Raw genomic sequence first — 24,666 nt, forward strand, 5'->3', positions numbered from 1 at the left:
CTATTACCCCCCCCCCCCCCCCAATGCAATAGATGTGATTTCCCTAAAGAAAAACAGGAGGCATAGAACAGTGAAAATGTCATCTTGAGTTCTTCATTAGTCTCTTTAATACTGCGGGAAGTGCTGATTTTGATTCCTGAATCTCAGCCTAATTGTTGGGAGAATCAGATCCAAATTGGGCATTTCCTCAAACTTATTTTAGCTCCTTCTCAAAGCAAACAAATAAATTCTGAACAAGAATGTTCAATGATGTAACCTGGAGAGGAATAAAGAATGCAAGACTTCCCCACTTTAGAAAGCTGATAATACACAGGGGTTTCGCATGTGCTTCAGTGATTACATTTTCAGTTTGAAGCATATATGGGAAGATTGCTCTTCATAGCTGAACTCCTAATGTGGGTGCACACAAATGCACTTAGTTGACTGTGCAGTATTTGTCCAGTCAGTCTCAGAACGCGGGGGGAGGGGGGGGGCAAGGGGGCAGGGAACACAAAAAAATGTATAGTGGAGAACCCTTAACATCTCTACATAGCAGTGAGCTTCAAAGAGGTACAATGGCAAGGAAACCCAGAGTAGAAAAATGAAGGAGAATAAAATGCCTTGCTTGATGCAGAAATACAAAAGAGACTATAGCCATGGTAAATTGATTTTGTACTGAATATGGGCTGGTCCGTTGGAAGGGTTTTTGAACCTCCTACTCTAGAAATCATTGTGCAAAACAGTAAGAGGAGGCTGCTTAGAAGTCTTGTCACATCCATCAGCAGAGCCCACAAAGAGGAAGGAGGGATTTAGTTCTCAATGGTGATTCTGCCAAAGAACATAAAGGGGTGGAGATGGACATCTTTTGGCGGTAGAGGGGCCTTGAAGGAAGAATTGCCTCCACTTTATCAAGGGCAACCATTGCTGTGACTCCGCTCATTGGCTCACTTCTTAGAAATAGCTTGTTGTACCTTGTTTGTAGCAACTGAAGAAAAAAAACCCAAACCACAACAAAACCCATTCTGTACAGAATAAACAGTGCTGGTGGTGTGAGAAATAGTGCTGTGTGGTGCCCACCTGGCCAGTGTCAACCAGACCTGCACGTGCGTCATCTGTGCTTGACTGTAGTGGAATTTTTCTTTAATCATTTTTGACTGAGTGTATTTTAACCTCTTTATTAAGTTATTTTATTGATTTATCATATAATCTTATGTCTCTGTAATCTCCAGTACATTTAGTAAATGTTTGTTGTCATAAGCTATAAACTGAATGTGACATGGCAAGAAACCAAATTCCACTGTGGCTGTTAATTACCCAGTACGCTAAAAGTCTTGTCTCAGTTTTTGTATGCTTTTGATCTTCAGTAATAGGAAACACTGTCAGTCATCCTTCCTTAACATGTCCTGTGCTGTTCTCCAGTTCTGGATGTTGTCATTCATTCTAAACTGGCTACAGGTGAGAGCTGTCAAATGTCCGAGTAAACTAAGACTATCCATTTGCATTTGGCCCTGTCCATGCGTTTGCATGCTTAAAAGCAATAGAAATATCCAATAGATTAAGTTGTTTTCACAAAAAGTGAGGCATTCCCGTATAGTGCTTGCAGCTAAATCATTGCAGTGTTAAGCACATTCAAGCAAAATGAAGTAGATCATCAGCAAAATGAAATCATTGTCACAGACCGACATTTTTCTTTACACAGAATGATAAAAATACTAACACTAGGTAGTGGAAACAGAAATCCAGTGTCATCTTTATCTCTCTTCTTCAGAGCTGTATCTTTCTTCCAAAGTAACATGTTGGCTTGTTCATCTAACATTGCTGCATAAATATGTAGCTGTCAGTCTCAGCTCGGCGTATAGCCACAGCAGCGCGTACTCCTGTCTTTACCCTTATGGACAGCACTGCAATGCGATCTGTTGCTAAAACCTGTAGTCTGGGCATCATTCCTGGCTTCCACAAGCCCTTCTGTTCAGGTAAAGCATCACATCCGTAGCTGCTCATGTTGCTGGATCACCAGTGTCTCTGCCCCCTTCCACGAATTCCCCTCTCAGGCGTATCCTTGTTGCATTGCATTAGTGCTTGTATTAATTTTAAGGGTCTTTCACAGACCTGCTTATCACTTCCCATAAAAGTCTCACCCCACTTTGAGTCAGCCCCCGAAGCCAGCATCTCTCTCCCTCTCGGTTAATGTGCCTTCTCCTCTTGCTTTCTCTCATGTGTCCTCTTTGTGTCTCGGAAGAATCCCATCCTTGATATACTAAAAATCTTCTGGTTACCAAAACCTCAGGATGAGTTATGTGGCTGGTGAGCAGAGACCTTTCCCTGTCATGTGGTTATGCTCTCTTGTTTCTGTCCTCTGCCATCCACTGCTACCCGAAGCTTCGTGTATTATTATGCTTTGCTTATAATGCATTTTGGCAAGGCTGTACCTGCACAGGCTTGCACAGGGGGTCTTGGGCTATGACGGAGGCTCACGGGCACTGCAAAAATTGCAAATTTGGATGGCAAAGAAAGTTCCATTATGTAAAAAAGTTCAAAATCTCCTCTGGGAGGAATTCAGCATCAGGTTACAAATGTTTTAGACCAGGATTGCTAAGTATGCTTAAAGCACTGGCAAGTCAATCTGCTTGCTTCAGATATGAATTTTAATTTTACGGTACCTCCTCAAGGTTGAGCTGGGCGCTCCATTATAAGCTGTCCTTTGTACACTAAAATTCCCAAAGAGCTGAAAAGTACAGGTTGTAGCCTGGATGGGACTACCTATATTTATTGTTTATCTTAGAAAACACTGTTTTAGTTTTAGTACTTGGTATCAAATGTCCTTTACTAAAGCTTTAGACAATTGTCTTTAATAATAAAACTTTATACTTGTACGGTACTTTCCATTTGGGTACACTGTAAAAACCGTGATTTGTTAAGCCTCATATAATGCCCCTTTCAGATAAGGAAATGCATGGTCTGGAGTTGTAAATTCCTACCTGACACTGCAGAGAGGGGGGAATGTCTGATTTACAGACGGTATGTTGTTTAATGGGATCTTCTGCAGCAAAAATGGTTTTGTACATTAGACTGTAGCCTTGCCTGAAGATGTCAGAAAGAAGAAGACGGGATGTGTGGCATCTCTCCCGTTGTTCTACTTTCTAAACCCACTCCCTCTGTGAACCACCGATTCAGTGGATGCATTTTGTGAAACTAGCAAAAAAAATGCTATCTAAGATCTCATTTTGTGCTAGACAGGAAAGTTTTTAGTCTTCAAGAGAGCAAAGTTCAGTGCTCATCTCTGCCTCTGACATGCTCGGTGGCTTTTCCTAGTCAGTTGACCTCTCTGTGCTTCTGTTTTTCCTTTCCTCCCATGTGCATGTGTTTTCTGTTTCACTTGTAAGTGCTCTCAGGCAGAAATTCTCTCCCACAGCATGTTTGTATATTGCCTAGAAATATGGGGTCACAATCTCAGTTCATGCCTCTACGTGCTTCTATAATACAAGTAAATAACAAAGGATTTTGAAGCTGTGAAAGAGAGAAAATCAGGAGCGTTGACCATCCAAGGAGGACTCAAAACAGTTGAACACTTTCCCTCAAAAAGGAGTTGGTAACATTTGTAGTTGATAACAGGTTGTCTCTGTAGACACAGACACACGACGGAGGTACAGGAGCTTACTGCTCGCCGCAGAGCTGTGTTACTGGGATGTGCTCTCTGCGCAGGGGGAAAACTGTGAAGGATTTAAGTAGGTATTTTACCTCGCATCCGAGATAAGACAGAACCATGAACAGAGTGGGTTACCATGACTCAGCTGACACACAGTAGCTCATTGGGTTGGGATAACGTGATCAGAGAAAGCAGAGCTCCCATACCTGGAGGCCCTGTTCTGCGGGGTGTTACAGTGATGCTCCTTCCGTCTGTGCATGCAGCCTGAAAACATAACGTGGGAGGACAGACTCAACTCTAAATCAGTGAGGCTTAAGAATGAAACCAACAAAGAGAACGTAATCAGACCTCCTGGAAACTCTCCTCGCTGGCTACTGGGTGCAGATGTACACCATTTATGTAATTTTTGTACAAGAGGTGAGCCAGGGCAGAGGACCTTCCTTCGGACTATTGCAGTTCTCTTTGTAAGGATGTGATAAGAGTCTGTGAGGTAGAGGAACATGAATATCCAAAGATGGTATTATTTGGAGCTGAGTTAAAGATCCATGCTTAAAATGAGAAAGTCCTTCTTTTTGATGAATTATTCCATCCTTACTATGCCGGTATGTAGCATCCACTTCTGCTCTGCCATTGAGCACAGTGAGCAATGGTGTTCAGCAGCCAATAAATGCTGGGCCAAAATCAGTCCCAGTATAGTAAGAAGCTGACTTTTGTTTATAGAGAAAAGGTCTGATTCAGAGATTAAGGTTATGGGAACTGGAACCCACTGATGGATTTTTTTTGCGTGTTTGCCAGCCTCTGTCTTCTAAGTGTTATATTTTGAGGTTTTTCCCAGCTGACTTACTGTCCAGCCACGCCGTGTGACTAGGCCAGTCTGTTGTAGGCTTTATGGGCGCTTAGTTTAAAAGAAGCAAACAGCTTGAGTTTTACCACATCTTGAAGGATCTGAGCTGACCTAAGGGAAATCAATTAATAATTTGATAAAACACAAAGCAATTCGCTTCATCCAAGCCCCTTCCTCTCTCCGCAATGAATTGACTGAATCCTGTGATCATTCCTCAAACCTGTCACTGCACGCAGCAGTGATCTGTAATTTGTATACTGCAGTATGTAGCAGAACTATTTATTGAAGCTTGGCATTATGTTCTTTCGGTATCAGTTATCTGTTTATCAGACATGTTTATCACAGTTTTAACGAATTACCAGTGTTGGAACTTCAGAAATGGCCTCTGGGGTATTAAGCTACTGTGCTTTATTATTAAGAAGCTAGATTTCAATAAGTTATTATTTATAGAGCACTGTGAATGTGCCTTGTCTTCGAGAGACAAAAGCCAATGCTGCAAAAAGGGAATTTAACTTTCCACTTCTAGACTAAGGCAGCAAGTCTTTATGGAAAGTCCTGGAGGATTAAATACGGAATAATAAATAGCTAAAATGTTCTAGAAACGATTTTACAGTACAAATCACAGAAACCTAAGTTAAACAAGAACCTTTTCATGGATTTTCTGGATCCAGCCAATAGAACTTCTTTCAAAGATTTTTTTCTTCTAAGTGCTGTAAGACCCAGCACTTACCAATTTCTTTTAAATACTGTAGAATTTGCCCAGGGAAGGGTAGATTTACACTGGTGCTATCTTGTATAGAGACTGCAAAGTATATAGAAACATAGAAATAAACTTATGAAATGGATTTGTCATTAGCAGAAAGAAGCTATGGGAGGTATTTTAGAAGTCTGAAATCTGTTAATCAATAGAGATGAAAAGATGACATCTTGTAGAGGAATAAACTGGTCTCTGAGCAGCCACTGCATGAAGGATTTGGTCTGCACCCCAATTCAGCAAAGTCCTTAAGCTAAACTGGTCCAGTAGGGTATGTAAATATTGGCTTTGTTTCCATTAAAGTTAAATATTAAATGCAGGGCAGAAACACGGTCCCTCCATGTTCCTCTCTTCCCAGACTTTGGGAAAAGTTCCATACCTTGCTGTGAAATGAGCTGATAAAAAAAAAATTTGTAAATGTAAATAAGAAATGCAGAAATTTTGGGCCAGTATAAGGAATCCAAGAAGCTGCCTTCAAAGGAAGTTTTTTTTTTTTTTCCAGAGGTACATTTGTCCGAACATACTAGTGCCTTGTACAGTTACTGGAAAGGAAGATGCAAATAAATACACAGGGAAAGAAATGGCTGTGCCAGCTCAGGTCTCTAGTGAACAATAACTGTCACATCACAACACCTCCTGCCCTCCTTCCTCATGCATAACTCAGGAAAGGGTGATGTGACAGGCAGGCTCTGCTCGGGGTGCCCTGCACGGTACAAGCGGAGAACCAAAATCACCTCTTACTCTGTGGGCAGATTGAGAAGTCTCCTGTGGGCACTGCGGAGGCTTGATGGAAATGGGAGCTCCTGCCGTTGGCAATCCCTGCAGACCCGAGCCTGGGACACAAGGTGCTGCTTCTGATGACGTTAGCAGAAACCTGAGGAATTCAGTACCTTTAAGGAAATGCTGGGCATCTCACAGAATCAGTCCCTGGGTTTTTTTGCAGTAAGTCTGTACCTGGGTTTTTTTCATCTCCTTCCAAACATACACAATGTACATTTTTGTATTACACTTTTTTCCCCTAATAGTAAAGAACAACTGATTCTGGGTCTATCTGCAGGCATGCAAGGCTGCCAGTAGCTTGCATGGAGTACTTATTTAATGGAAGGGAGGTTGGTAACAGATGGATAGGTTCGTAATAAAAGACTTTAGAAATTAAGAACAGGTTTTATTAACCCGATAAATATGCATGTAACCTATTCTCTTCCAGTCTTCACTTTCCAGTTTTAAAGCAGTGTTCTGGTTTTGCACAAAAACCTGTGACCCCTGTTGTGCAAATACAGTGCAGGGATTAGTGTATGCTTAATCTATTAAATTCATATGTGGTGTTTGAAGTAATTATAAATTGCTGGCCGGAGTGTAAAAGCTGGTCTGTAGAAGTCTACGAGATTTTCACATCAGCACTTGAGGATGCACGTAACTATTGATAACAGGACTTGCTTGTGACAGGCAGGTACTTTGGATGCCAACGCTGGGATGTGCAGGTAATTAAATAAATGTATCCAGAAAGCTTCTCTCAGCAGTGTGTGCTGAATAACTGATTTGACAGCACATGATGAGCTAGAATTTCTAGAGCACTGCTGATCTGCAGTCTGAACTGGGAGCTAACTGTGGTGCTCATAATTTATTAGAAGAGAAGTTAACTCTTTCTTTCTGTGTCTGAGTGTGACATTTGAATATTCAGACATGCACTGAGATTAGCCATTGTGGCCCATTTCTGTTAATTTCTAGTTGGGCAGTGTTGCACCAGGTACATGACTGCTTCTGCTGTGATTGTTCTCCCTCATGTGACTTCCTAAAGATGCAGAAATCATAGAATCATAGAATGGTTTAGGTTGGAAGGGACCTTAAAAATCATCTAGTTCTAACCCCCCTCCCATGGGCAGGGACATCTCCCACTAGACCAGGTTGCTCAAAGCCCCATCCAGCCTGGCCTTGAACACTTCCAGGGATGGGGCCTCCACAACTTCCCTGGGCAATTTGTTCCAGTGCCTCACCACCCTCATAGGGAAAAATTTCTTCCTAATATCTGATCTTAATCTCCCCTCTTCCAGTTTGAAGCCATCATCCCTCGTCCTATCACTACAAGCCCTTGGAAAAAGTCCGTCTCCAGTCTTCACAAGGTGCCCTTCAGATACTGGGAGGCTGCTATGAGGTCTCCCCGGAGTCTTCTCTTCTCCAGGCTGAACAACCCCAACTCTCTCAGCCTGTCTTCATAGAAGAGGTGCTCCAGCCCTCTGATCATCTTCATGGCCCTCCTCTGGAGCTGCTCCAACAGGTCCATGTCCTTCTGATGTTGAGGGCTTCAGAGCTGGACTCAACCCCCCCCTTTTTTTCATTGAGAAGATCTGTCTGTGTAGAACTCAAGAACAGAAATAGAGATGTGAAGAACTAGGTGTCCATGCAAATAGGCTGAAGGAAGGCACATTTAATTGCATGTTCAGTTCAGGGACAAAGTTGCTAGTACTGTCATGCCTGTGTGCACAGGTGGCTGGGCAGTCCTGCTCGTGGTTTGCATGACTCTTACTTGTCTTACACAGCAGCTGCAGCCCTGAGCTGGCTGTTTCATTCGTATGGCATATGAATCTGGTGTTGCCCCATTCTGCACATGGGTCATGTGGTTGTAAAGGAGGTCCTCAAAGTGGCTGGGAACACTGCTAGAAGCTGCATTTCTTCTGGGAATGCAGGAGGGAAGAGATGCTGAAGGGCTTGTAAGGAAGTCACATGAGGAGCTGGAGTGCTCTTGGGGAGGATGTAAGGGGAGAAATTGTTGACGTCCTGACAGCCTAAAAAAGTGTTTGCTTAAGCAAACAGCCAGGAGGGAAGCAGCTAGGAAAAAGTACATACTATCCTGTGTTTGTACGTAGCCTTGCTCCCAGGTTTGTAACATCTTCATCCAGGCTGTTTTCCATGATCCATGCCATGAAAGTCGTCTGGGTCCAGAGGTGTCTCCTCTACTACTTTTGACTGACGTGTAGCAGGGGGTGCAGAAATGATCCCAGTTGTCTTTTCTGGATTTGGGAAACTGAAGTGTCTCAGACAACTGAGTAAATGAATGATAAATTGAGGATGATGACCCAAATGAATAACCGAAAACTTCTGGTGGATATAGTTTGTAGCTCATCCAAACATGCAGAGGCAGCTTTCAGCAGTAAAAAGAAATAGTATTAATTTGGTTTATTGAGGAAGATGAGGAAAGGGAGGGGAGGCACCTAAGTCAATGTGCAAGAAGTGTTATGATCAGGTCAGGAGGCAAAAGTACAAAGCATCCCTTACAGTGCTGTAGTGTCAGGCGAGTGTTAGGTAGGTGTCTGCTTCACTGAAAAAGATATAGGTAGACACAGATGTCTCTCTTCTGGAGTACTTTTCGGAAGGTTTCACTGTCAAGTGTCCAGGATGTAGTTTGATACTGGGGCAAACTGAATCTAAGGCGGAGGAAGAAAATTTCATCTGGGAAGGAGGGACTTGGGTTGGACGTACCAGTGAGATGCAGGAAGTAGATCACCAGCATTACACAGGGAGTTTGCACAGAGAAGCCCAAGACAACAGAGATGACAAGACTGGGACATTTTGATCTGAAAAGACAACTGATCAGTCAAGTAAAGAAACCAAACAATGCTGGAAAGCTCATGTGAAAGCCCCAAGCTCAGAGGTCTGAGCCTGCCCAGGACCTCTTATCAGGTCCAACCCAAAGGCCATGATAACAGATGTGTGCGAGCTTCCTGGGAGCCCAGCAGAAGGACTTGTCTAGGCTGTAGGTCAGCTGACTGGTGCATACTCATACTCATACTCATACTCATGCAGTACAATTACTTAAACACACATTAGCTTGTTGGCTTTGCAATTATATTTTTATTATTGACAGGATGTTCTGCTTTTTGGGGTCATGAATATTTTCTTTGAGTCACTAGAGGTCATAGGAGTTACTCAGCCCTCAAACTAGCTCCTCCCTGTCCCACCAAAGACATGTGTGGGACTTGTAAAACATGCTCTGGATTGCCATATTGCTTAATTATCCTCTTAGCTCTAATGAAGTGCACCCTGACTAATGGTGCAGTCACAAACAGCATGTTTCTATAATTTGGGCCATCACCAAGAACTTCTGTTATCGCTAGACTCATCAAGGTAGCGCTTCAGAAGCTGAAGGGCAGTGTTTCCTAATAAAAGAAAACATTTAGGCACCAAGAACATAGCTGGAGGGGACCAATGCTCTGACGTGAGCTATGTTTTCAACATGCCTCAAAGCTCTGCGGTGCAGGTGTCTGGCAGGAAGAGCTAGGTGTCCCTTCGGAGACCAAATTCTTCTCTGTTGCATTGCTGCAATCCCAGAAGACCCCGAGTATTTGCAGAGAAGCAGCACTGATTGCTGAAGTAACCAACGATTTTTGTTTTCATTTTGTCCTGTCAAGCAGTGTTAAGATAAACTGGGCTGTATAATGGAGCGCGCTCTGTCTCTGTTTTTCAAATGGGAAGAAGAGCCACCTAATAAGCTGTCTCTTTTCTGGATTTTTTTTCTTTTTTTTTCTTTTTTTTTTGTATTAAGGCTGTTGAAAATTGATCCAAGGTGCAAGGGTACTGTGGTTAGATGAATATGGGCTAGATTTGGGACTGAGAATCAAAACACTGCTGCGCAGTTGTTATGCAGATGTCAAGGTTTCCTGGGAGTCACCAGTCAAAATTTCTTGCCCTCCTACGATGGCTTATTGACTTGAGCTCTCTCATCCAGTGACATATCCCCTCTCAGGATATGGCTAAATGATCCTTTCCAGCAAGGACTTAGCCCAGCTCTTGCAAAAACACTTCTGAGGCACAAGCTTTTGGCCTTCAGCCTGGATTGGACTGCAGTACATGGGAGGTATTTCCCAAGCGACTCCCAGGGAAAGATCTGTGCTCTTCCCTTCTCCCACTAGGTCTTTGCATGTGCTCATAAAGCCTTAACTTCAAGCCAAATTGAATTGAATGCTCAGCTAATGGAGAAGATACCATATTTTTTTTTTTTTTTAATAAGGTAGAAATATCCCTTCCCCCAACGTTGTGCATAAATGCATTTCCTGGATGGTGGCATTGCTTGCAGTTGTGAGCAAGCGTCTTCATGGACCTGAGCTGAGGGTGGGAAAATTGATTCCCTCTTCTTACTGGTCTCCCATCTTTCTCCTGCAAAGAGCAGGATTTATCATGTGTCGAGGGGACAATTTCTATGGAAGCCCAGAGTTTAAAAAAAAAAAAATAAAAATTGGCTGCAATGAGAAGGTTCGAGAAGAGTTCAGATCTGGACTGAACTTTGAAGCCATTTCCTGCTTTGGTAATAGACTGGGGGGGAAAAAAAGAAATCCTGGCTCTTTTAGGGGAGCTTTGGATCTGTATGTGAACTTTGCGAGCCTGGCCTTTCCCTATGTAACAGAGCTATTTTTCTTGTACTCAGAATGATGTATTATGTATAGCATAGATGTTTATATGTATTTTCACCTCCAGCTAACAATACCTGCTTGAATTTGTTAGTACTATTTTAAAAAAGTGCTGAAGGGAGGAAAATTGTGGAGGGCACTGAATGGGTGGGTATGTTGCTGAATATTTTAAATCTAAAAGTTCTCTCCAATGCAGCTTTGCTGGTCTTGACTTTTCTTGCGAAGGAAGGGGCCTCGTCGCTCCGAAGCAGTCAGTCAGTCAGAGCCGACTGGGGATCCCACATGCTCTCGGCCCCTGGTCAATAGTATCCTCAGCCCTAATGCGTTTTACTCCACCTCAGGATCTGACCCCACTTGTCTGCCATCACAAATCACCATCCAACCTTTCTCCCCGCTTCCCGTCTCTCCGGGTTTCGCCTGTCAGCTCCCAGTTGTTGTTTTATCCAGCTCACTTCACTGCAGGATTACTTGGAAGGTGATAATCGTGTGGGTAAATTTAAGGAGACCAGCAGATTTGTGCAGAGCTGCTGGACTTTGCTGTAGGGAAGGTTTTCATTTTGGTGATGAAAGCTGGAGTTTTTATACAGCATTATCCTCTTTGAAAAAAGGTGATGGCTCGGCGTGTGGGGCTTATGTCTTGGACCTTCCAGCTGAATGATGATTAGGAGTTGTATTTACATGTAAATTAAAGTCTGTCCTCTGTTAACATTCCAGTTGCTTCTGCTTCTGGTCTTCTCATCTATTTATCATTTGCGTGCACTGTGAGCACAGTGGGAGCGAGATACATGTTTACTGTCACAATGCTGCTTTTAAATTGGGCTATGTAAATTGGCTGGAGATACTGGCTCTTGTTTTGGGAGTCTCCAGCCATGGTGGTTGGTGGCACTGTCATGTGACTTGTGCATTTTGGTTTCTCAGGCAACAGCATGGGGTTCAGATGAAGACACCAGGCGGTCCTGTCAAAGTAAAGGGAAAACAGAGGTAAGTTTTGCTTTGCTACAATGACGCTATGGGTATATTTATTTGCATCATGTGAAATCCACACAGGGAGCATCTGACACCAGCTTGAGCTTGTAAATTTGCAGGAGTTTAGATCTACCACCACAAGTGTGTAAGCACCACAGAGCAAGCCAATTCAAAGGCCCCCTGTCCAAGTTATTAAACTTGCTCTGCGTGAAATTTAAAGGTGATTTCACTGCTGGAGAGGACAGAATTTGTGACACATCGAGGAGCAGAGTGGTGGCAAGCCAGGGTAACATCTTGCAGTGGGGTCTGAGACTGGGCAGGTTGGCTTAATTGTCGGTACTCAGCAGTGAGCAGCTGGCATTTGGCCACGTGGGCTTCAATGCTTGTTTGCGAGAGTTCATCTTTCTATAATTCACTTGAACACGAGAATTGAATTTGCTAGCACATTGCACTCTGTTCAGGTGGAATTTCACAGAGCTGCTTTAGAGGCAGGTGCAGTCTTCTAAAATGCAGTTTAAAGCAAGAATTGCTTGAATCAAGGCATGCTGTCCCAGAAGTCCGCAGTTGCAGGCATTTCTAATCCAAGCACAGGTCCTTTCTGCTCCTTTTCTGGGAAGCTAAAACAAAACCATGTATCCAAAAGCAAGGAATATTGTGATTTTTCAAGCGTGATGTTGGTACTGTTCAAAAATCTTCAGGCCTCGACTTGACTTGACAGACTATTGTCTGTCCTTAATACTACACTGCAAGGAGTTCTTAGTCTGAACCAGAGGAGTTGGACAAAGGATAAGAGAGGATAAGCACGATCTTTGCTTACACATGGACAGTCCTGCAGAGAGTGATTGTGTGGCTGGCCCAAAATGCTAGAATTCTGCCAAGTTCCAGTTCAGTACTTTAAACACAGGATCATATGATCTTCCATTGACCACGTTCATTTTGTATCATAAACTCCATGTGATTGTTGTATTAACTTGTATATACAGAAAAAGGCTAGCTTGAATCTTGCCAGATAGGCAACAATTTACTTCATGTAGCTGTGGAGAACGAGAGTATGGGTATCCTAGATCTTAGAACAACTAAAAGAGTTTTATGTAGGATCTATATTATGCAGGAAAACATCCATGGAGGCAAAATGGGTTGGGTTAGGTGAACACCAAACATGACCAGCCATGAGAAGAAGAATCCAGCAGAAGTTGGACAAAATTAAAAGCCTCCAAAACCCAAGACATGAGAAATTTTTGAATTTGTAGTCTTTGTGCTTTAAAACTGTAAAGAAAAGATTTTCCTCTTTTCTTCCATTTTAAAGTTTGTGAGATTTAAATTGTATCCTATTGTTCTTGAAGAATTTGAATTTATAACCCATAATTATTTTGTCAACCCCTGGATAAAACCATGCATTTGACTGAACAAATTCTAGGATAATTTCAATTTATCTTTTTTACTGTCATGCCAAAAGAAAGCAATGGTCTGAGTATCTTCACTGCTGCTGCCTCCTCATGCTTCAAAGAGTTTGCCAAAAACTTCATGAGGATAATCCTCTGAACAGCTGAGTTTATGCTGATTGTGATCCAGAGCTTGAAATTGTTTGGTGGGTGCAGTAGCCATGAGTGTAAAGTTCTGAGGAACAATAATTAAGCAGATTTTTAGACAATTCTTGAAATACAATTAATGGCAAACAGAAGTGTTGACTAAGAGTATAACAAGAAGACATGAAGTTACAAACAAAGGCAGAAGGATGCTGCAGTAGCTAAGTAAACGCACCTCTCCCAAGTCTGGATCTACTCTAACTTGTGTGTCCATGGCTGACTTCCTCTTGGGGAGTCTACACATTCATTATTTGTTACACGGCCATGAAATGACTTAGCACTAACTCTAAAAATACCAAGTTTAGCCTAGCCAGCTGGTGAAGTGCTCTACTCCAGCTAAGAAGTCCAGCTCTGACCCAGCATCTCTGCCCTTGGCTGGGTAAATGCAGCAAGTGAGGGAAGCACTGATGTGAATATTTCTGATGCTGCTGTACAATGGTGGTACAAGATCCAGCACTCTGCCTCAGCTCTGCGTTGTCAAAACTTGACTTACGGCAGTTTTCTACCTAGCACAGATGATTTGATGATAAATATGTTATGGATTGTCAGGCACCTAGATATGTGGTGATAGAGGCTAGAAATAAGGAGGACCTTTGGCTCTTATATTAATTCACAATGTAGTTTGAGTAAGTTATATGACTGGTCCATTTTCCTTGCTGATTTAATAATGTATGTATTTTAGGGTGAGGTTTCCAAAGCTACCATGTATATTAAAATGCCTTTTTTTCTCCGTCATTCTTATGCCTTTTGAGTATCTAAATCAGATTCTTCCTGCTGCTTAGAAAATATCTTCTAAAATGGTTAGAGCTTTACCATAAGGAAAATAAAAAAGTGCAAGAATAAAAGCCACAAAATGCATATCAGAGAATTATAATTATTATGGCATGATGGTTACTCCACATTTGAGTACCTATTGGCCAGAGAAAAGGGAGATGAGAAATCTGGGTCCCAAATTTGAGGTTAGAAGGTACCATTAGGTCATTTCTTCTGACACCCTGTGTAGCTCTAGCCACAAATTTCTCCTGCTTATTCCTAAATGGAGCTCAGTAACTTGTGTTTGGCTGCTGCACTTTTTTGACGAAGGCAAAAAGTTTTGAACTGAAGGCCTGAAGCGAATGGGCTGACTGTGTGCTTTGCTGCCTCGCTCTAATCACAGATCCCCTTCCCAGTTAACAACATGCACTTTATTTCCTCTTTGGATCTGGCTTCAGTTTTGAGTGGCTGGGTCTCTTTTTGCCCTTCTCTGCTAGATTAAAGAGCCCTTTAGTTACCAATATTTATTTTTTACAAAAGCACTTATATGCTCTTGTCAAATCAGTACTTAGGCTTTTTGATAAAGTAAAAAGCTGAGTTCTCCAAGTCATTTTTCTACTGCCCTTGAATATTTTTTGTGTCTGTTTTCTGCACACTCTAATTTTTCACCTGTATTACCTTGTCAATCTCATTAATGCCTGAGTGTGATTAAAACAGCCTTCTACCTCTTATTCACCCTCCTCTCTTCATATACTCTTTCATAAGCTCTTCTGCCATAGGAGGTCGTGCAAAATGGCGTAGCCACTGCGACCACTGATTCTCTTTCACAGTTGCTAGTCTTGGGATGTAATTTCCCAGTCTATACATAGAGCCCTTTTGTTCTTTGCTCTTTAATGCATAATATCTTAGAAAAATTTATTTTGTTTGTTGGGTCCAGCTCACCGGCCTATCATATATCACTGTATCTATAGTGAGACTTTGACTTCAGTGGTAATTACTATTTTTGTAATATTTGGGTTATCCACAAATGTTTGTTAAGAAAAATGTTGATACTGGGCTAGTACCACCCCATCTGGGACCCTGCTAAAGTAGCAAGTTTGTGAATGATTTCACTCTGAGGACTTTTTTCAGTCCAGTAATTTATCAGATTTTAATCCATTAATGTATATGTTCTTGAACCTTATTTTAAAATTAACTCCCAGCAATATGTCATGGGTATTAAAACAAACACCTCAGAAAAGTCTTTTTCATTTATGTCACATTTATCAACCAAAACTTGTGGTTTCCTGAAAGGATTGTATATGCTTTATTTGACATGTCTCTGGAGATCCATGTGGGGTTCCACTAGTAATCATTCTTATTTTTGTAACATTTATAAAATGTATCATGATCAGCACCTTAAACTTGTCCCCTGGAAAACATCCAGATTACTGAGAGACAATGCAGATAACAAAGTCAGTGTTATGCTGCCTTTCTTTCTGTCTTCCTAATAATATCACCCAAAGGTTGCAGCTAAAATGAGTGATGGATAGAGCAGAAGGGGAAGAGGTGTATGTTAATTTCATTAGAAGTTGCTCAGCTTCTAGATTATAATTGGTTTGTCTCTGCGTAACGGTCCACATCCACCACATCTAAGGAATTTTGCCTGGCATAGAAAGTTGTGGCTTTCTAAACAAGAGCACTTTGGTCTTTCTCTTGTCTAAGCACAGAATAATTTGTTAACTTTCCAAAAGCAGCGCAGTGTCATTTCAAAAAGTGAAAGGGAACCTTTTGTGAAAATGACAGTGATCCAGCTCTAACATGCTGTCCTAAGAGCTTGGTGTAGCCAGGAGAGAGATGATGCACTAATAACACTTCTGGAGCAAGAAAGAACTGAGAGAAATTTCTGATAGGCATCCAGCTACCGGTTGTCCCGCTGTATTGCCAGCATAGTTTCTTCCATTTCTTGTATGATGTACTGATACTGGGGGGTCTTATGATTCACACAAGGTTACAGGAAAATCCTAGCCCAAGGCTCGAGCCCACCTAAATGGGTTTGGAGCTAATGGAGGAATCTGCTGTTTCAGGCCTTCCAGCGGCTCCATGTCACACATCCTCTGTGACCCTCATTATCTAGTGGAGCTGGGAATCTCCAGGCAAACAGAAATAACTGGGAAGCTGTCAGATATATTTTTCCCTGCTTTGTAACTGTTCCTAGAGATCTGAACCTACATTCCCATTGCTTCTGCTAAGCTATCAATGCAGAATCAGCCCCCAAATTTGGTTTGAAGTCCATTAAAGAAAACTTGGCTGGAAAAATCATTAGCCATTCTCTTTGCTATCTATTGCACTCAAAGGAGAAAGACAGCTTGATTCAGGGTATTGGCTTAAACTGATTAATAGAATTGTTTGTCCAAAGAAATAAATATAGATATCTGAGAGCACATTAATAACGGTGCTTGAGAACATGTTAGGTCTTGATTATTTTTTAACAAATTGGGATGAACTGCAACAGATAAATGTTTGCTGCACTCTAAAACGCTGTTGAAAGGGTAACACAGAGTTCTGGTGGCTGATCTCTGAACTGCAGGTTGTGCTCCAGGAGTTAGCATTTCTTTACTGAGGACAACAGACCATCTAAAACATCTGTTTTTCTCTTACAGCATGTAAATGTGCTTTTAATCTATGATTAAAATATATCAGTATATGGTGAAATAGTGTTAGCCTAAAAAAAAAAAAGAATTGAAAAGGAGATCTCTGAAAACAGGACTTGAGTGGCCTATTCAAAGTAGAAGGACAATTAAAGTAGTGCCTATATATGGTTACGCTTTCAAAGAAAAATACATCTGTACAATGAGATTAAGGGCTTATAACATTTCAGAACTCCAGTGTTCAGAGACGACAGATGAAACGACTCAAGAAGCGCTTACAGCTGGCTTATTCGCAGCATCCTGAAAATGTCTTTTTGAATTTTACCTCAAACCGGAGCCGGCAGGAGTTCAACCCCTCCATTTGCTGGTCTGTCCACATGAATGAAGGGAGTAACAGGGCACCACTCTTGCTTCTCAGGTTTGAAATGTGCTTTCAAGCAGCCTGACATCTGTATGAGCTAGAAAGAGGCCTGGTCCTGTCTACAGTTGTGTGTCTACAGCATTCCCAGACAGTCACATTCAAATCTAAATATTGCAAAAACTGCAATAAATGAGGATAGGCTTAGACTGTGCGGGGATGGGAGGAGGCTTCAGTGAAGTTCATTCACTTAGTGACTGTGAGGCCCTGTGCCCTGTAGGGTTAAGCGTTAGGTGTCATGTACTCTCCCTTTCCAGGAAAACAAGGGTCATTAGACTGGACACAAGTGGTATCAGCTCAATTTAAGGCTTCATCTCAAAAAAGGGACCAGTACCAGGTAATTTTGAGGAAGGAGCAGGAACCCAAAAGTGGGTAATGTGCAATTCGTAGGAAAATTTGAACTATCTTTGATGCTCTGGCGATGAGCCACGGGTTTTTATCAGCTCTGCCATATATTTAATAATAATCTCAACTAATATAACTGGGTTATTCTCATTAACCATATAAATACCCGGTCTTCCCCCTTTATTTAAATCCTTAATCTCTTGATCCCAATAATATCTTCTGGCGATGAGATTTGCAGACTGATCATACACAGATTTAACTGTCTGCTCCATAATGTGAGAGCAGGATCCAAATATTGTCTCGTCTGGACAGAGTTGGGTTCAAGCTTGCCAGATTTTCTGGCTATATTAAAGCCCATCTGAATTTTGCCTCCTGTATGCCTAGAGATTTCCAGCCACATGGAAGAAACTGCATTAAATAGCTCCTATTTTCTGCAAGGGTTTGTGAGATCATTTTACTAGCCAGTTGCCTCAGCTACGAATTGTTGCAGAGAGCAGCGTGTTGAATGATTTTTCGGAGCAAATCCAGGCTGGTTTAAAGAACACAGAGAGGAGGCTGTTCCTTACTAGTTATTTTGAGAATAGGGTAGAAAGGAGATCTAATGTAAATCTCACCGGCAGTGTCTTGAGAAAAATCCTGCAAGCTGGAGCATTTATGTGGTTCTGTTTCTTCTTTGCTTTTGTTGGAGGTTTTCATAGACTGACATGACTGGCAGTTGGTACAGCAGTAAGAAATAACAGAGGAATACAGTATTTCTCTTCAGGCCAGGCAGGCTAGAGAGGTGCGGTCTGGTAGTTAGATCTTTGTTGCTGTCCTTCAGTATCTCCTCTGACTCATGTGTCACCATGGGAAGTCCTTTAGCACCTGTGTGTTTTGATTCACCCAGCTGAGAGGACAGGGCAGATAGGTAATGCACATCTGTTTCAGAACATTACTTAAAGCTGTATAAATTGCTTTGAGACCAGTGGATGAAACGTACATGTTATCGTTGCTCTTCCTCCAGGAGCGTGGAGTGCTGTTACCACCATCAGTAGGGCAGGTCCAGGGAAAACGCCTGCTCAGCTAATTCATAGGAATAACTACGGTTGGATACGGCCCGTGCCTTGAGGCATTGTTATCTAAGCAGAGTGGAAAGCATCCACTAGTCACCCCAATTTCTGCCTCTTACAGCCAATGAAATAATTGGTGCATCCAGTTCCCTGAAAAGTATCAGCTGTGAAGTATTTCCAATCTGACACCTCATCCATACCGACTGTGTTCCGTTGCTCTTTGCTACTGCAGTTGGGAATGGGCTGGAAGTGACAGATTAAATATTCTGGTGCAGGTTCAGACAGCAGCAGATATATTTGCTCAGTATGGTTTCTCCTCTGTTTCTATAAATAACTTCTGCTTTGGACTGAATGGGTACAAATAAAGCCATGTTTAACTAGACTATCATAACACAATGTTTTACCAGCTCCCAGCATCCTTACCAACCTGCGCTACTGCGCCTTGGAGTCAAGTGTGCAACAGGTGCATCACTGCCAGCAGACTCCAGAAGACCATCCAGCACATGACCTCGCAGAGAAATTCTTTTTTGTGTGCTATCTTTTCAGCTGGGAAGATTTTTATAGAAATTGAAGTTTGTTAATCTGTAACATAGTTCTGTGCAAAGAAAAGAATTTAAGATTTCTGCAAGACAGGATTTTAGATAGGAACGTATTGAAGTAGCTAGGCAGGAAAGGGTGCAGCAACATAAATGATATAGCTCGTTTCGGTCAGAAGCTATGCTCAGACTCTGCCCAAAGCAGACAAAGGTGGAAGTGGAGGGGGAGCAGATGGGTACTTCCTTATTGTGTGAAATTTGGGTACAGAGCCGCATTCTGGGTTAGATGCCAAACCAATCATGTTCTGAAAACAAAACCCTGTTGGGAGAGGAGCCCATACTTTTTTTTTTATAGCATCCCCTCAAGAATTTCTAGTATTTTGCAGTTAAATATGTAGTGCTCCTAATATTATGTGGGATTGAATAACTGTGAAACTGTGAACTCTACAGAAAGAGGAATTACTTAACCCACTCATGAAATGCAGACATCTCTAGGGCAGGGAATAACTAACAGGGCTCACAGCACCATGTAACAATGATGGGAGAGGGCAGAGAGGCTGGCAAGCCCTTCGTCTCGCTAAAGGAAGCGATGAGATCTCTATTCTCAACACACAGCAGGGGGGACGGTGCTTCTCAAGGTTCTATTTGACAGAGTGACGCATAGTCCCCATGACTGATCTGCTTCTGAAGTAAGAAGTGCTGAATTGACCCAGCTATGAATTCTACCTCTCATTTTTGGGTGCCAGGCACTATGTATGTGATCCCCGATACCCCTGCTGATACTCAAGACCGGCAGCACCTGCTCCGTGGTACTCTGTAGCCTCTGCCTGGGCTGGGCGAGTGCTCCTGGGCTGGCTCCGGAGTGCAGTCCCTCTGATCTTCTCCATTCAAAAGCAAGCCTCACGTGTCATGCCCATGCGGTCGCTTGTCTGGGGTTAACGCCGGTGGGGTTTTGCTAAATGCCATCCTTCAACGAGTTGATTTCCATACAGCAAATGAAAGGAGATAGCACATAATGCAGCTAAGCAAGCCTCTTCCTTCCCAGATGATAGGGAGCGTTTTTACACTGCTGAATCTTGCAAATGAAGTCTTCAGGGAAATGATCAACAGCGTGGAGCGCTGTGAGACAGGGAAGCTCGCAGAGTGATTGCTGCTTACAGAAGGAGAAGCGGTGTCTGCAGCTGTAGGCTCAGCTTAGTGGCAAATTAGGATCTATTGGAGGGAGGAAAGCAAAGCAGCCAGGATAACCCAGCCGAGGTTGTTATTTCTTAACAAGTTTCCTTTTCTGTTTACAGTAGAATAGAATACACCTTCTTGACTCGGAGGCCCGTGGGTGCCAGTCATTAGCTGTTGTTCATATCCTTTCCTCGGAGGTGCCCCCAGAGCCCGAGGTGGGCAGGCTGGTGCCAGGCTTGCTGTACATCTCTCACTGGGGCTGTTCGGGTGAACCTTGGGGCAGGCAGCTTTCGAACCTCTTGCACTGCCTGAGGGAGTTGCACGCTAGTCTCGCACCTCCCTTTCCCTGTGTGCACTGTTAGAAAGTCCCTGCCTTACGTGGCCTCTTCTTCCCCCACTGCTTAACTCCCAGAGATGCTCAGTTAGCCGGATTCACAGCACAGAGGTCTCTGGATACGAGGCTGTGCGGAAAAAGAAAGGCTGTGGCTCTCTGCAACAGCACGAAGGAGATTTTCTGAAAAAAGTCAACTGCAGCCTTGTGCTGCCACTCCTACCTCAGTATGGGAGTTCTGGAGCCTCACACCTTTGGGGATTGGCAGGTGCAGGAAGTTACCTATTTGTACCAGCAAGTGGTCATGCTGCTGCGAAGAGAGGATTTGCTGTTTCTCACTGTCCTGGCTGAAAGAGAAACGCCTTCTACCATGGAAAATTGAAAGGCTGAGAGAGCTGGAACTCTTTAGCCTGGAGAAGAGAAGGCTGAGGGGAGACCTTATTATTGCTTACAAAGGAGGATGGAGCTACACTCTTCTCGGTGGTTCCCAGTGACAGGATGAGGGGCAATGGGTGCAAGTTGGAACATAAGAAGTTCCGTTCCAACACACAGAAAAACTTCTTTACAGTTCGGGTGACAGAGCAGTGGCACAGGCTGCCCAGGGAGGTTGTGGAGTCCCCTTCTCTGGAGATTTTCAAAACCCGCCTGGATGCAGTCCTGAGTAATGTGCTCTGGGCAATCCTGCTTTAGCAGGGGAGTTGGACTGGATGATCTCTAGAGGTCCCTTCCAACTCTAAAAATTCTGTGATTCTGTGAAAATTCTGTGATTCTGTGAAAATCCTGAGCACACAATCCTTGTGGGAGGCAGAAAGTAACAGCCTGTTCAAGCATGAGATTCTCCTGACCAGTTTGGTCTATTAAAGAGAAGTTCCCGCTGTTTTCCTGCTGGCACTGGTGTGAATTATAGTGCAGACAGACCCACTGTCCTTCACTGGAGTTTGTGTCTGGGTAATGTTTTCAAAGCTGCAGCATTACTGGGAAAAATAGGTCAGAAGTATCATCACGAAAAGAGGGAGGATTCCTCCTCCAGTCTACACAGAGCACAGAAAGAGGCACTTGTGTAGCTAATACAGAGCCGACCTGATGGATAACACCCTATCCAGGGACTCTGCAGAGCTATGATTAGAGAAATAACCAGCAAATTGGGCTTGCTTACTTAGACCGCTAGCTCCCTACAGGTGTGCACTGCTTGACGCAACAAACCTCAGTCTGAGTCAGAGCTAAGGAAGGTGTACTCCAGCTGCAATACAGGTAATTTTTTTAATGTAATAAAATAACCCCACAGTCTCCTTTTCAAAAATGCTTTGTCTCTGTCTTGTGTCCCTATAGGAAGAGTGCCAGAACTATGTCCGAGTTCTGATTGTTTATGGCAAGAAGGTTTTTACCTGTGGTACCAATGCCTTTTCGCCAGTGTGTTCCAGTCGACAGGTCTGTTTTGCCTCTTTTGCAGTGCTGGAGAGGGCTGGATATGTGCTGGGGAGGGGGCTGGATATGTGCTGTGGGGTGGGCCGGTCGTTTGGCAGGGCATTGTGGCTGTGGAGAGCATGTTCCAAATGTAGCTGATCTGAAATTGTTTTGGTTTTGTTCTTTGGGCCCCCTTGTGCTGCTTTGGAGCAGTGGGTGTATCTGCAGGTGGGGAGCAAAAAACTTATGAGTGAGCTGGATCCGGACAAAGTGCTGTTCATGTAAACCTTGAGTATGCTGTTGAAAATAGGGAATATAGACAAGCTTAGCTGTGAACACCTCCTGAGCTGAATACTTAAATGTTTCCTTAAAATAAATGGAAAAACTCCCTTTGGCTTCAAAGGAGGAAGGAACAGGTCCAGAGCAATGTTTATTTTAATATTTTTTAATGCCAGGAGGTGTCTATGGCAGATGAGAAACCTGTGCTAGCAGCAGGAGCACCTGATTACACTGAGTGGGTTGGGGCCTACAGGCTTTATGGACTGGGGAATTGCATTTCTTACGAAGGAGTAGGATCAGTAAGGTTCAGACAAAACTTCCGTTGGCAAACGATGGATGTAAAGATCAATTTACAGTCATCACTGACATTGCTTTCTTATAGCTGCCTGTTTTTTTAAAATCAGGGTTTTGCTCGTAGGTACTTGTGAGCAAACTGAATTCTCTGTACCTCTTTCCTTTTAAATACAGGTAGGAAATCTTAGCAAAATCATTGACAGAATTAATGGAGTGGCTCGGTGCCCGTACGACCCCCGGCATAACTCGACAGCTGTGATTACATCACGAGGAGAACTCTATGCTGCAACTGTAATTGATTTCTCTGGACGGGATCCTGCTATTTACCGCAGCCTTGGAAATGTTCCCCCTCTTAGGACAGCACAATACAACTCCAAATGGCTCAATGGTAAAGTCATGTGGGTCATATCTGAGCAAGAGGTGTAATAAAGTTTACTTGGCAGGCTTGTAAATCTTTCCCTCTGTTTTCATATTGGGGTCCAGAGTTATGATGGGGAGGGGCTTCCAGTGCGATAATCAATGCAGCTTAGAAGACATAGCCTGGAAATATTTCAGAGAAGTTGATTTGGAATACAGAAAGTGGGTCTTAAAGGCTACTTAACATATATATGGGTCTTTGTCTTCTGAGATGACCAAATACATCCTTTTAACAAGAAAACCACTCAAAGATTTGAAGATCAAAACCAACTTAAAGCATCATATGGTTGACCCCGTTCTGCACGGTGTTAAGCACGCTCCACTTCCACTGACTTAGCTGAAGATGTTTCGTTTCAGTGCAAGATGAGTCCAAAAATGAGAAATTTCACAGCACGTTATGTTCCACATGAACCCATGCTGTTGTGGTTTTATAAGTATTAAAAGCAGCTGTTGCCCCAGTGTGATAATACCCTATATCAAGCAAGCTATAGAATTTCAACCAGTAATTTCTGCACTGGGTCCACATGTTCTGACTGGGGCAAAGCACATCCTGTCTGAGCGGTAGTGATGGAGACCCTAATATTCCCCTCCCCCTCTCTCCTTTGACCTAGGTAAGTTGACAAGATATTCAGAATCTTGCCATTGGATTTCAGGACCTTTCAATCAAAGATATGAGCAGTGGGACTGTGCACCCTCTGGAGCTTAATGAGACAGAACTAGGCTTCTGCAGGCATATTGAAGTCAGTATGGAGATACGGAGTGGTGGGAAAAGAGTGTCATCGGGCAAGACTGTGAATTAGGACCAAGAATCAACATAACCTGTATGTGCTCACTAGAAATATGTGCCTCTTGTCTGTGCACAAATGAAGAATTCGGAAAGAAGTCACATTGAAACAGGAGAGTTTAAGCAAAGACAAACTGAGTTTCTGTCCTGTGATTGGAAAAGCTAACGTGACTCTTGGATTTATAACCTTGTGCAGCGTTGGTGACATTGGAGTAATTTCATCCTGTTCTGGCCACTTTTCAACGAGAAACAGAAAACTTGAAGATGATTCAGAGAAGAGCCATGGAGTGATTTGAAAGCCTGCCTCACAGCGAGAGACTTAAGGAGCCCAATTTATTTATCTTACTGAAAAGGAGATAAAAGGTGTTTTGTTCATGATATGGAAGTACTTACATCAAGAGAAGATTTCTGGCAGGATAAAGTTCTTTAATCTAGCAGACAAGTCATGACAAGAGCCTGTGATTGGAAGCTGAAACCTCATAATGTCAAATGGAAAAAGTACAGGTTGCAGCTGGGGCAGTCTGTAGTCATTTAAACAAGTCACTGAGGAAAGTGATGGATGTAAAGCCATGTGACATTGGCCAGTAAGATCAGATCTCCTTCGAAAGATGTGGTCTAATTCACCTGTTAGTTACGGGATCTGATGGTGGAATTACAGGGTGAAATTCTCTGGTTTGTCTTAGACAGAAGGTCAGATTGGTGTTCACAACAGTCCCTTTAAGATTTGCTGTTTGTTTGAAGGAGAAAGTTTGATGGGAGATGCTTTGCAGTACCCTCTCCTCTGTACCATCGTCTGCCTCCCAAACCTGCCTTGCAGCAGCATCAGCCTGACTTCCTCTCCCTCCCCACAACTCTCTTCTCCTTTCACTCCTGGGCTGCAATATTAAAGGAATTGTACTTTCCTCGGAGCATTACTCAGAAATGAACATTGTAAAAGCACCGTATAAAAACAACAGGGTTTTTTTGTTTAGTCAAATATTATTCATTGGCCAATCTTTTCCCTTTCCCAAAGAAACTGTTGGGATAAAAGACTGTACACTTTAAAGCTTTGTTAAATACCCAATTCAAATATT

At 42.8% G+C, this 24,666-nt stretch overlaps 1 protein-coding gene across 1 annotated transcript in view; it reads left to right on the plus strand.

Annotated features, from left to right (window-relative positions):
• Positions 1 to 24,666, plus strand: part of SEMA5B (sema domain, seven thrombospondin repeats (type 1 and type 1-like), transmembrane domain (TM) and short cytoplasmic domain, (semaphorin) 5B) — a 136,090-nt gene that overhangs the window by 45,931 nt on the left and 65,493 nt on the right. Inside the window, exons 4-6 of the mRNA XM_009887274.1 lie at positions 11,544 to 11,606; positions 21,745 to 21,843; positions 22,567 to 22,780. Coding sequence (XP_009885576.1) covers positions 11,544 to 11,606; positions 21,745 to 21,843; positions 22,567 to 22,780 — 376 coding nt within the window. The remainder of the gene's footprint in view (positions 1 to 11,543; positions 11,607 to 21,744; positions 21,844 to 22,566; positions 22,781 to 24,666) is intronic.

This window comes from Charadrius vociferus, unplaced genomic scaffold, assembly GCF_000708025.1.
Source record: "Charadrius vociferus isolate BGI_N301 unplaced genomic scaffold, ASM70802v2 scaffold385, whole genome shotgun sequence".
In the NCBI taxonomy this organism is placed as follows: domain Eukaryota; kingdom Metazoa; phylum Chordata; class Aves; order Charadriiformes; family Charadriidae; genus Charadrius; species Charadrius vociferus.